At 38.3% G+C, this 13,969-nt stretch overlaps 1 protein-coding gene across 1 annotated transcript in view; it reads left to right on the top strand.

The window, feature by feature from the left end:
* The first annotated feature begins 740 nt into the window (after positions 1-740).
* LOC117743999 (dystrophin-like) overlaps positions 741-13,969 on the top strand; it is a 216,510-nt gene continuing 203,281 nt past the window's right edge. Inside the window, 5 exon segments of the mRNA XM_034552044.1 lie at positions 741-833; positions 4,241-4,342; positions 5,925-5,995; positions 7,030-7,148; positions 11,436-11,632. Of these exon segments, the coding sequence (XP_034407935.1) occupies positions 4,253-4,342; positions 5,925-5,995; positions 7,030-7,148; positions 11,436-11,632 (477 nt within the window). The 5' untranslated portion in view covers positions 741-833; positions 4,241-4,252.

The raw sequence follows: 13,969 nt of genomic DNA, 5'->3' as shown, positions 1-13,969 counted from the left end.
CTAGCCTCTCATTTACAATTAAAGCAAGCAAGCATTTAAATGATTATGCAATAGTTGATTTCCTAATCATTGGAATTGTGGTTTTTTTGTCAAATAACCACTATAGATGTTGAATCTTTGACAGTTTAAACTTAATTTGGGAGGGTTTTAAATAATATATATAGTGGTATAAACAAAAACTTAATCTTTAGCCTTGTTGTCTATAATAGTCCATTGATAAAACATCCGAATGGGAAAAAAATGGAATTGTCTCTTACGCTCGGTTACTACCGGTGGTAGTTGGCTCGTTAGCCGAGTGTGCTAACGTTTGTAGCCGGCGTTGAAGCCAACAAACACACTGTTTAGACCTTATAAACACACAATTGGTGCCTTACACTTTCGATCTTGTGTTTTTTTGCTCTGGAAAAATAACAACCCCCCATCCTCCAGAGTCTTTGTATAGAACAACCAAGTAGAGCTTTTACCGCAGCGCCATGCACATCCCACTTCAACATGTGGAGATAAATTAGAGCAGTTATGGTTGCCAAGCTATGATTACACAATCGCTCCTTGGGGGAAGGCTTTAGCAAACAATAAAATTGCTCACAACTCATGTTTGAAATACAATTATAACTTGTGATGAGTTGTCACAAGTAGACATTGCTTTGTCTAAAAGGGTCACCAGCCACAAATTAATTACAGGAAGTGATGGGGGGGTTGTGTTTTGTGAAATAAAACCCATCTGTTCATCCCTCCTCTAGGTTGAATTGGTGAACATTGGAGCGGCGGACATCGTTGATGGGAATCACAAACTGATTCTCGGGCTCATCTGGAGCATCATTCTCCACTGGCAGGTGTGTGTGGGGGGGGGGGGAGATGCATTTCAGAAAGCTGTTTGTGTTTTTTTACTCACCGTGACCTTGATGACCTTATTTACTCATCCAAATGCACTGAGACAAACAGGAAATTGAGTTGTGCAATGTCCCTGAAATCTAAATAGTATGTAAATCCATTTCACTTTATAATTGTACCATGTTCAAAATGGAGCTCATTTAGTTGACCACACAAAGTGTTATGGTGAAGATAAAAATGCTACAACTAGTAGAATGACTGTATTAATGCTGGCTAGGCGATCAGAATACATAGCTTTTACTAGAAATTACGAACCAGAAATATGTTTTAGGGCGGGGGCAGTTCTGATCTGATCACAATCTATCTTCAATGCATTTCGGTTGCATTTACACCTTTACTTTCATCTGATCAGGCAAAATCTGATTACAGTTCAATCAACAAAAATTGATTTAATGCATTGTGTGAAGAGGGTAAATAATGATAGAAAAGTGAATTGTTTTCCTGTGGAGACATATAGTGACTCTGAAAATTGACAGATACTAATGTATACAGCATATACTTTGATACCTATTGATTTCTCAAGTAAGTTACAATGGTGATATACCCAAAATAATACTTTGTGGTTCGAATAACTGTTCAATTTGAAATATTTTTTAAATATTATAATTATTTTAATAATGATCATGTAAATTATCATTGTATTTGTTGCCGTGATTATCTTTAATAGTAAGATATTCTTTTTTAATTTACATATTTGTTAAGGTTTTATTCAAATTTATTTTGACACATTTTGGTGTTCCATTTTTGATTTAGCACATTGAACATATACAAAACAACAGGGAATTAATATACAAAGATAACAGATATAATTAAATCAGCAATGGTGGAAAAGATGCTATCAAATCTGACAAACAATAGAGGATATAAGTATCAGTATAATTACTGAATAATCAAGGGAGAAATAACCTTTTACCATATATTTTAGGGGCTTAACCTAGATGGCAAAATTATAGTTAGCGGTGATAACGACATTATGTTGTGTTTTCAGAAATTACTGGTTAGAAAAATAATAATAACAAAAAATAATCTTTTATCATTTGGATATTTCATCCTGTATTCATCATGTATTTCTCAATAGAACATAAGCGAGCACAGGTCAGGTATCCAACATCCAGCCATATTGATGCGAGTGCAAAAACAGCACAGGACGCTCTGAAAGTTCCTTTTAATGTTCTTATTTTACATGATGGAGTTATAGTTTAGAGCCAGTGTTTGGTTTGTCCATTCAAGGCCACTGAAGGGCTCATTCTAAAGTAAAGAAACAATTATTCCTAGTTTCAGGTCATCGTACACAAATGAAAACATAGTTATGAAGATTCCATTTCTGTCAATAAGTCCCACATACTGTTCCTTTAAGCTGTATTTAAAGCTTATAATTATTATTATGATGGACCTAGTGTTTATAAACAACTTTATGTAAAGTCAGCTTTAATAGCTTAAATCACAATACATTTTAATTGTATTTCATTCCTCATTAAGTTGAATAGTGGCTAATGTCTCAATCACGCTAGTTTTGGCATCGACTTAATGACGCGATTAATAGCAAAACACATTTCTGTAATGAGGTGTGTGTGTGTGTGTGTCTGTGTGTGTGTGTGTGTGTGTGTGTGTGTGTGTGTGTGTCTGCACGCATGATTGTGGGTAGTATGCGTGTGCGTACATGCCTGTCAAAGGCTGCTACGCCCTTGAGGTTATCGTCTTACTTGTGTGTGGGCACATCTGTGAGGGCTTCTGTATGTGTGTGTGTGTGTGTGTGTGTGTGTGTCTCTGTCAGTGTGTAGGTGTGTGTCATTCTGAGTGTGTGTATACAACACTCTTTGTCAAAGCGCCCCTCCAATTAAAGCGGAAATGCATGCAGTGACCTACTCCCAAATGAGTCCCTTTTCTAACACAGCAGGCCACATTCTATGAGGAATCACTAACAAACCAGTGTGTGTCAGTGTGTGTGTGAGTTTGTGTCTGTGTGTGTGAGAGAGAGAGTCCCCTTGCTGGCTGTTCACCTCAAATCCAAATTAGACCAAACTCTATTAATAGCTTTTGTTGTATGTGAGTGTGTATCAGTAAGTGTGTAATAGACTCTGTCCTCCTCTTTCTTACCCTATTACTTTACATGGACGTGGTGGAAATAGCGTGTGTGCGCGCGTGTGTGGCTGGCTGTGGTAGTTTTTTTTGTTGATTTGTTGACTGGATCTGTGGCTTTTCTTTTTGCCATTCCATCCTCCATTCATTTGTCAAACCTCTACTAACACTCACCACACTGCCTAGCTGTGTGTGTGTGTGTGTGTGTATATATGTCTCTCTCTCTCTCTCTCTCTGAGCCCTGAACAAGTGCTCCAAAACTGTCACTCACAACTGGCAAAAAGAAATCTAGCCTGTCAGGATGCACAGGCTTGAGTGCGGATATGCATGGACACAAGTGTATTTTGACTTTGTGCTGCCGTATCCACTGACAGGCCACGCCAAAACTTTGCTCAAAAACAGCGGACATTTTTGAAAAAAGTGGCGCTTTATGGTTACACAGCTGGGAGTCACATTAACATGGGGTTTTAATCTGTTTGTTCTGTTTATCAGGATAGTCTTTTATGCTGTGTTTATCAGGAGAGTGTTGTGCGTATTTGTGAGCAAGAGAGTGGTTGTGTTTGATGGTAAGTGCTAACAGTTACCATCAAATGCAACCAATATTTGGGTGCATTTTGCAGCCTTATCACCCCCATTCATTTAATTAAAAAAAGTCTCTATGTGTGTTTTATAGAAACCATCTTCACCTCAATTGTGCACATACCGGACAGACCAATAGCTTTACCACTGGTTAGAAAATCATACACTTCTTTGGAACCCTGGCATTGTAGAGAGACACAATTGCATTCATTGCAACTGTTTTTTTTCTCCATTTCTACCCCTTTTTAATGTATAGATGTCAAGGTACTTCACTGAACAAATGGAAACTTCAAAGTCAAAAGAATCACCGTAGTCTCGACCAAAGAAGTGGTGGTTGGAGACCAACCAACTGACCTAAATTACCACCGGATAGAGCTCCAGAGCAAATCTAGCTCCAATTTACCATAGGTATTCATGCTCCAATTTATCCTAGATATTCACGCTCCAATTTAACGTAGATATTCATGCTCCAATTTACCGTAGATATTCATGCTCCAATTTACTGTAGATATTCATGCTCCAATTTACCATAGGTATTCATGCTCCAATTTACCCTAGATATTCATGCTCCAATTTACCGTGGATATTCATGCTCCAATTTACCGTAGATATTCATGCTCCAATTTACTGTAGATATCCATGCTTCATTTTACCATAGTGTGTATTCATTACACCTTTGTTTTGGGTTCAGGTAAAGGATGTGATGAAGGATGTGATGGCGGGCCTACAGCAGACCAACACTGAGAAGATTCTGCTGAGTTGGGTTCGTGAAAACACGCGCCAGTATCCTCAGGTCTGTTACCTTACTTCTCATTCGTATCCTCAGGTCTGTTAACTTACTTCTCATTCGTATCCTCAGGTCTGTTAACTTACTTCGCATTCGGTCTTATCCTGAATTCACAGCCTGTCCCACTGGATCCACCGTTACTGTAGTTCTCTTCTACAGCAGTCCCTCCTGGGTTTTCAAGAAACTGTAGTCCTGTGACGCCATAACAAATAGTTATCTGATATATAGTATGTGGGACTTATATATATATATATATATATATATATATATATATATATATATATATATATATAAATGTTTTAACCACACCCAAAGACCTTATGTTTTTTTCTAGTTCTCCCATGAACAGATTTTTCACAAAATTTGGCAGATAGGCTCTGGGCCAAGGAATCATGGATTGGTTTTGATCCAGATCTGGGATTACTGCCACAAGATGATTATCATTTTATTGCCCTAAGTATGAGACTAAAACACAGAGAAAGTTGAGCAAAAATCCTAAAAAAATATGTGTTCAGGGTTATAAAGGAATCCAATTCATTTAAAATGTAAGAGGTAGGGATTATGTCTTTGGAGTATTCAGTATTTGTACAATGCCATTTGGGTTTTTTTCTATTTAATTTAGTTGGCTTAAATTGTTCTCTTAAGCATCTAAGCTAAACTGCTCAGAGGACATATGCCACTGTTTGCATAACTTATGGAATTTACTAGTACCAGGTGCACGACTTCAAAGTGTGGTTTATTTCCAGAATAATTAACCCTTCGCTAAGCCCTGCCCTCCACTTCTATCGTCAAGATGTCAGAGCTACTATTGAGCCCACAATGTCCCTAACTGCACTCCCTGAATAAATATCATCTAATATTTGGAAAAAAGCACAACAATTTCTGAGAGAAACTAATTGTTCTCGTCGCGTCATTTGTGCTATTCGCGTTGCGTCATTCGCACCGCCCAGCAGAAATCAGTTTTATTCGGATCCATTCACGTCTATGTATTGACTTTGCATGGAATTTACTTGCGCGAAACATTCGCAACGCTTTTGGTGTGAACGCAGCATTAGTCTTACCAACTGTAACGTTAATAGCCTTCGCCCCTGGCAGTGACCCATGTAATCTCAATTCAAGAAATGTCCCCCTTGGGGGATGAATGAAATAAAATCTAATCTAATCTAAATCTGATTGACTGTACAAACCCTGGATCCGAACCTGTATCGGTCTTGTGAAGACTTTTAGTGCGTCGCAATCAAGGAAGATCCTTTTACAGTGTTAACTCAAAATATTAAAAAGTATGCTTATTATCAACTAATTTAAACTTAAATTGACCAATGTTAATTCAAATCAATTCAGTTTATTTTATATAGCCCAATATCACAATATCACATGTTAGCCAGCAACCACTTTGTTGCCTATTAGTATAGTATTCTGTTATATGTATGAAAAGCTCACACTGGAAATTTGAGAGCGAACAGATGTCTATATCATAATCTATATCTATGAAAATGAAAACCAGTATCAGGGGCGCCAGCGTTTCAACCGTGGGTGTCATACGGCTTTCACAGGTTGGCTCTTTAATATCAATTATGTCTGTCTTTAGGTCAATGTGGTTAACTTCTCCAGCAGCTGGAATGATGGATTGGCCTTCAATGCCCTCATCCACAGCCACAGGTACTGTAAAAATGGGTAGTGTGTGTATAAGCAAAGAAAGAAATAGAAAGAAATGAAAGCAATAGACACAAAGGAGGAGTAGAATCTCAAAGGGATACGGAGGGAGATTTATTTGGGTGCCTTTTTTATTCTGGTCTTGTTCACACATTTTAATAAATAGATATACCGAGAGGTGAAAGATCAGCCAATTTTCACTTAATACTCTTAATACTTGAATAAATAAATAGAAAGGGTGGAAGGGGGAAAATTAATGTCAGGTAGTGCCAGCCAACTATTAGTGATGCATTGTAAAGGAAGCCAACCAGAAGAATGATATGGTCTTACTTTAAATAATCAGTTATTCTGAGGACATTTCAAGAGCTTGTATTCTAGCCAGTGAGCCTCTTTATTGTACATATAAAATAATTATATATCTAGTGCAGTGAAGTCCTAATATTATATAGAAAAGTTACAATTGGTGAGCATGGACATCTGAATTTTCGCAGTATCCTTACAAGAATACAGAGTGGGAGATCACACACACACACAGACACACACCAATATCATCACCCTGCAGATCACTTCGCTCTGGTGCTCCATGCCAACAACACATTCTGTTTATTGATCGTGGATTATCTGCAGATTATACAGAGAAAATGTTCCAATCAAATAACATGAGAGAATTGTACTGTTTTGATTTTTTACGGCGTTGACTAGAGTGTGCAGCAAAGAATTATACATGGTTGCTGACTTAGAAAGCTGTTCCAAAAATAAACCTGACTGCCTCAGCTGAAGTGAGTTAATTACAGCGTATTTCATTTTTAAGAAAATTAATCTAAGCTATATAATAAGAAAATTTAAAACTTTTTTATTACTTTAATGTCAGCCCTAATGCCGTTTGTCTCTTTTTATTCAACACATCCTGAAGAACTTGCAGAGGGCAACTGATACAAATGTTCCACCAGGGACATTATCGACTAAATACATGGGGTATTTCTCTATTTTAGGATGCAGTGGGTACGTGATTCCTGTTTATTTCCCTTTTGCCTCCACAGACCTGAGCTTTTTGATTGGAGCTCAGTGGAGAAGAAGACGTCTGCGATCGACAGACTGGAACACGCCTTTAATAATGCAGAACAAAACCTGGGGATAGACAGACTGCTGGACCCTGAGGGTAACTAACACACACATCCCAGTTTTATCTTTTTGTGAGAACCTCATTTACATAATGAATTATCTGTACCCTAACCTTAACCATCATACCTAAATGTCTAACTCCAACCAAGTCTGAACCCTCAAACAAGACTTTAAAGAAGTGCAGACCGGCCAAAGTGTAAAGTGAATGAAGCTGTCCTGGGGGTCAGCTCTGTGATAAATGCTGGTGGTCTTTTTTTTGCAAATATAGACTATATTTCACTACATTGATCGCAAAACAAATGTCAGTGATATTGCCTATTATGAAATTAATAGATAGTAATAAAGTCGGATGGCGCAAGTTGTATATCAAAATTGTCCTAATATTGTATATACAGTATAGCGTGATTTAAAAAAAAATCACACTATATATCATCATTCACCCATTCACACCCATTCATAGACTGATGGTAGAGGGCTACCATGCAAGCTGCCACCTGCCCATCAGGACTAACTAAGCATTCAAACCCATTCACACAGGAGCAATTGGGGTTAAGTGTCTTGTCAAAGGGCACGTTGGCATGGACTAGAGGAGTCGGGGATTAAACCTCTAATCTTCTGATTGAGGGACGGGTACCTTCTTACTTATAGTTGCCCCAAACTGGTTCTGTCTGATGAACCTCTGAGAAGATTCGGCTGGTGACCACACTATGGATACATAGTTCCATAACTTTTTTTACACTAAACTAATTTACATCCCAATGTAAACAGCTTATGTCCAGCAGTTTTAGCGGAAAGGCTAATTGAACCGTGTGTCGTATGCGAAGACAGAAATTGAGCGTTGTTCCTCTTTAATCCCCTTTGTTGAAAGCGCTGTGTTTCGGCTCTTAGCCAGCATGACAGGAAATGTTGTAATCCCTCGCAGCTCGCTTTATCCTTGAAACGACACATTACGGCAGATGAATTTTGATTGATCTTACAACAAATAATCACAAGTTTTGAACAAGTGGGATGAACGTTGTAGCGTCACAGGTTGTCCCTAGGGCAGGCTAGGGTGGGGCAGTGCAAGAGAGCTGGAAAAGAGGCACACTCAGACGGTTCTAAAGTAAAAGGGTGGGTTTATTGTTCAAGAACCGGCACCTGAGATAGCTCCATTAAATCAAAACAACCAAAAAGGTCCATCCATAAACTCAAAGCGTCCCGGAGGAGAAAAGGGTTCCTTTAACCAAAACAAAACAAAAATACGATATCTCAAAGTTCCAGTTACATGATCCTCTTCATAATAACTGTTGTACTTTCCTGCTCCACAGAGGCGTCCACTCTTAGCCCGCTCATCCAGCTCCTTTTCTTCCCTTTTGTGCTCTCCCATCTGCCTGAAACGAAAGATAGCAAGTGAGTGTAGAACATTTCAGACATGATGGTAAAAGGGATATTTTTTCAAAGAAGTCAAGGGTAAGTGTGTCTGTTTATATATGTATATATATGTGTATACATATATATATATACATATACATATACATGTGTGTATATATATATATATATATATATAATATATATATATATATATATATATATATATGTATATGTATGTATATATATATGTGTGTATATATATATGTGTGTATACATATATATATACATATATACATACATATATATACATATATATATATATACACATATATATATATACACATTTATATACATATATACACATATACACATGTATATATGTGTGTGTGTATATACATATATATATATACACACACATATATATATATACATATATACATATATACATATATATACATATATATATACATACATACATACATGTGTATATATATATACATATATATATATATATATATACACGTGTATATATATATATATACATGTGTGTGTATATATATATATATGGTAGACATTTGCCCCACTATATTTTTTAACATACTCAATAGCTGTTTGCTGTTAAATTCAGCTCTTTTAAACAAGTCATGATGCGCTCTTCACCAAATGTAATGAAAGGCGTCAAGTATTTTTAAGTCAACAGACTTCACAAACACTGCATCTAGAAATAAACCTTGACACATTAAAAAATGTTAGCATTTAAAACTTTGTAATGGTTTATATATTGTGTAGTTGCGACATCACAACTGTACAGAAATTCCGACTCCTTTTTAAAGGCACCGCATGTGTGTATTTCATGGATTGAGAGGCAAACAAAGATGTCCTTGAAGCAATGCAAGAAACCCACAAACGCACATCAATACACATAATTGCAGACACTATACACAGTGCGGCATGCTTATACACACATATGAATACATTTACATATGCAACATTCAAACACACACACACTATAAAATATTCACACATCCATGCAAAAATATCCACACACGCAAACACACACTCAGACACCTGCATAGGTGTGCGCACACATGTAGCTGTGGCGAAATTATTAAAATGGAGATGACGGGAGAGAAAAAGGCTAAACACGTGAGGGAAGTGTACACACTTGGACACACATTTGACGGCGGCTTTATTTACGGAGCTGTTTGTCTTCCACAGACAAACAATAATGTGCTCAGATTTCTTTGTTTGCATCTGGCTATTTTTCTTTCTGTCGCTTCCTCTTCCTCTCTATCGTTGTTTTCCTTTCTCCTGTTAATTATTTCTTAACAGTTGTGAACCAACCACACTCTACACATCACTCTGTTAATGCACCCGCTACCATCAGCTCATTAGCTCTCTCTTGTCTCTTCATCTGTCTTTTCTTTCCTCCCTTCTGCTCCCGCCCTCCTCACCCTGAGCTCGCCCTCTTTCCTTGCATCCTCTCTCCATCTCTTCTGGCGCTCATTTGTCCTCTGTCTCAGCTCCGCTGTGATCCATCTCTATTAGTTTTGCCCCGGGGCCGCCTGGCCGGACCACAGGCTCTTTTGCCACATCTTTCTGAAACCACCGCTCTGTTATGTCTCTCTTCCACCCGGCAACTTTGCTCAGACTTAATTTAGCTGTGAGATTTCAGGGCAGACGTGCTGACGCACACCACTGCTATGGGAAATAAAATAAGAGTGAACGGTGGTCAAAGAGCACAAAGAAAAATTACTGTTTTGGCAGCCGAGAGATCGACACCCTGCAGCCTCTTGGATGCTTTTATAAGTGGCCGTTACATTCTGACATTTATTTTCAAGCTCCCTCTCACTGAAAGGAAGAAATATTTGTTTTCCAGTGCTGCAACTAACAATTCTGACAATCCTTTTCTTGATGCTGATACTGCTTGATGCAGTGTAATGTGAGAAGATTTTGAAGGTCAAGTCAAAGTCTCAAAGTATTGACATTTAAAATGCTCGAACCAGCGAGTGTGGAGCACTGTTGCTCATGAAAAGGATGTATGTATTGCCTCCCTCTATTTTAGCGTGTTTTTCTAATGTTTATGTCACCGTTTTTCCGCTATAGAGGTCTTTTTACATTCCTCTTCTGAGGAGAAAGATCTCTGTACACTTTCCTGAAATTTGAGATTGAAACGTACCCTTGGTGAACGTCATCTTCATCTGAGTCAAACATGTATGGCTAACTCTCTCCGCTGTTTACTCTAATGGAGAAAATAGGCCAGACATTAAATCTACTGCATCATATCACTAGGCGTTTGGCGCCATCATCTTGATGCGCACTGCTTAACTAGCGCAAGCAGCGGTGGTGAATCGGGCTTAGCCTGATCTAATAAGGGACACATTTTTTATCCTGCAAACCATGTTAAATTGAATATGTATCATATTCTAGTATTTTTACTCGCATATCTGGAAGGGAACTTCAAACAATTATTGAAACATCTAAATTGTTTGATCGATTTTCTGTCAACCAATCATTCAAACTTGTTTTTTTCCCCATTTATTTAAGGCTCTTTGTTTGCTTATCTAAAAAGCAAGGACTCCCCGTATGTCTGTCTGTTACTAATACAATCCCTCTTCTTTTTCTCTCCATTTTTTCATTTTTTCTTCCCAAAATCCTTATTTATTTGGTAAACTGCATCTAGGGTTTTTTCAAATTAATTTGGAGGATTATTTTCTTATAATTGTAACGACTCAATGCCTGTATTTTCAAAATCCTAATTTAAATAGCTTGAATAACTCCATGAAGGTGTATAGGTGCAGGAGGTGTTTTTTATATTCTTCATTGTTTTCATTTTCTTTCATCTTTATTGTGTGATTGTAACTTTATTCCGTGTCCTCGGCTGCCCTAGGAACAAAAACAAAAAATGTAATCTCAAAGGGTTCATCCTTGAATTTTGACATTTATTTTATTTGTCTCGCTTCCTGATCTTCAGATGTGGCGCTGCCTCACCCTGACAAGAAGAGTGTCATCATGTACGTGACATCACTCTTCCAGGTGCTTCCCCAAAGCGTTTCCATGGAAGCCATCCAGGAGGTGGAGACGCTGCCGCGGGTGACCGCAGCCAGCGTTGCCCGGGTGACGACAGAGGAGCTCTACCAGATCCAGACCCAGCAGCGTTTCTCCCAGCAGGTTAGACACCCATGTTGCTCCATGGTTTTGTTGCCTAAACCTGACTGTTGGTTTTGTTACCTAATCCTATTTTACGCCCAACAATGGTGTTTTTACAAAACCTAACAAAGTGGTTTTGTTGCCTCAATTTAACTTTAGGTTTTAACATAATGTCCCTGGAAAAAAGCGACATGAAAAATAAGTACAATTCACGTCCATGTACACAAAACCAATATATTGCATTTCATGACTATTTTAATAACTGATGATATACTAGACTTACACTTATTTTCCTTCACCAAGCAAAAAAAGGGTCTGATGGAAGAGGTGGGCCACGAGCCTGGAGCTCTGCAGTTAGACCCTTCTTGGCCAACTTGTTCTGCATTTTTTTAAACAATCAAACCCTTCGTCACCTAGAATCCCACAATGCCTTGTGTAGTGATTTTATTTTTGTGTTCTGTAGGAAATGAATAGGGGCGGACGTCAAGTCAAGGTTAGAGTGGTAATAATTAAAGTCACTTTTACATAAAAAGGCAAAAACAAACACTTCACAACAACAATCTCACTAACAAACCAACGACAGGAAAGGAAGGAAGGAAGGTAACCAAAACTAATGAGCCCTAGATACTGTCATAGGGGCATGGCATCCTGTCACCATAGTAACGTGTTGACCCGCCCTGTCAGTCATCTAGTTGAATAGTGAAAGCTGCATCTTGGTTCCTTTGATTTCTGTCATTGTGCAATTTGGTGTTACTTTTACCATGATGTATACGCTCTTTGATAGTAGTAAGATGCCATGATTGATCTCCCATGAGCCTCTGTGCTCACCTATGTACACTCACTCGGTCTTAATAGCTTCATACATGCCATTGCTTTGTTGTTGTGGCAGCGCCCACACAATGTAATGATACTCTATTGTATTGCTTATTACACAACTAAATGACTGCAGTGGGTTCTACACTGTATATGTACATGGATTATCTAACCAAGTTTCAAAATGAGTTTGCATCAACATTCCCTTGGCTATCCGGCGAACCTGCAACTTTATCAAGTTTTGTGAAATTCCAAGCAGCTCCCTGTGTGTTGTAGTATTTTGAGTGAAACTGAAGGGGGATGAAAGAAGTCGAGGGGATGATCCCTGCTCTCAAACGCCCTCCGAGTTGTCTTCAATCAGCGCTGTATGCCGGCAACACCAAAAACAGAATTAATCGGAGAAACTCTTCAGAGATCTTTGAGAATACATTTGTTAATGAAGGGTTGGGTAACAGCATTCCTGTGGAGGCAATTCATGTTTTACATCTCTACAAGTAGTAAAAGAAAAAGAAGAAACATGAGAGGGAGGTTTGAAACTCCTTTCCCTGTAGCTCAATAAAATCAAATGAAGGTGCTAACGGCCACACAGGCTCGCGAGCAGAGGGGCATTGATTCAACATTTTAATGATAAACTAGATAATGATAGTTAGAGAGCATATTTATTTCTCAGTGGTACCACAAACTGAGAGCAGATTATCACAATCATTTTAATAACAAGATTAAATGCAAAATTAAAAGTAAAAAAAACGCTGCAAAATTGATGGTAAATACTTAAATAATATCAGCAGACATGTTGGCATAAAGAGCCAAAGAAATGACACGCCACACGATATTAACTTTTGAGTTTGACTGCTCCTAAAATTGTAGACAAACTAAATATTGATCTTTCAGTCAAAAGGCTGCTGTTCATTTTCCGCGTCAAAGGAGAATTCAAGTTCTTCCTGCTTGATCTGCAAGGGATGCTGGTAGATGTAGTCAGTACTTAAGTACTTAAATCACCTATCTCTTTCTTTCAGTCAGTCTGACATTTGTGAGAGAAATGAAAACTTTCTGCTAAATTGAGTCAGAACCTCTGAAGAAAAGTCCTGAATTAGATCCACCTGCACTGACCTTTTAGAGGAGAGTTAAGAAGAGGTCAGTGTCCTGAATCGCAAAGGGATGGAATGAGCTTCTTGGAGTAATGGACGGTAATATTATTATATCACTCTGTTTAATGGCCATCACCTCCCCCCTCCCCTTTTCATCTGCTCTCTGCGAATAGAGAAATACTGCTTCAGGGAATCAGACAGACGGAGAAGAAAGATGGGTAAGAGAGGCATAGATTTAGAGAGAAAGATGAGAGAGGAAATGGGGTATGTGTAAACATTTATAAAGATGTACAGGAAAATGGAGTGGGGGATGAAGAGTGAGATGGAGCAGACAAATAGTGAGTGCGAGGAACAAGTCAGGTGGCAATAAAACTAGAGACGGGGAGGAAAGACGGGAGGAGAAAAAAAGAGTTACTGACAGCGGCTATTATCTGCCTCCTCCCCCATCTGTCATCAT

This window comes from Cyclopterus lumpus, chromosome 2, assembly GCF_009769545.1.
Source record: "Cyclopterus lumpus isolate fCycLum1 chromosome 2, fCycLum1.pri, whole genome shotgun sequence".
Classification (NCBI taxonomy): domain Eukaryota; kingdom Metazoa; phylum Chordata; class Actinopteri; order Perciformes; family Cyclopteridae; genus Cyclopterus; species Cyclopterus lumpus.
The sequence above is the reverse complement of the archived record's forward strand: the minus strand, read 5'-3'. Positions and strand labels throughout refer to the sequence as shown.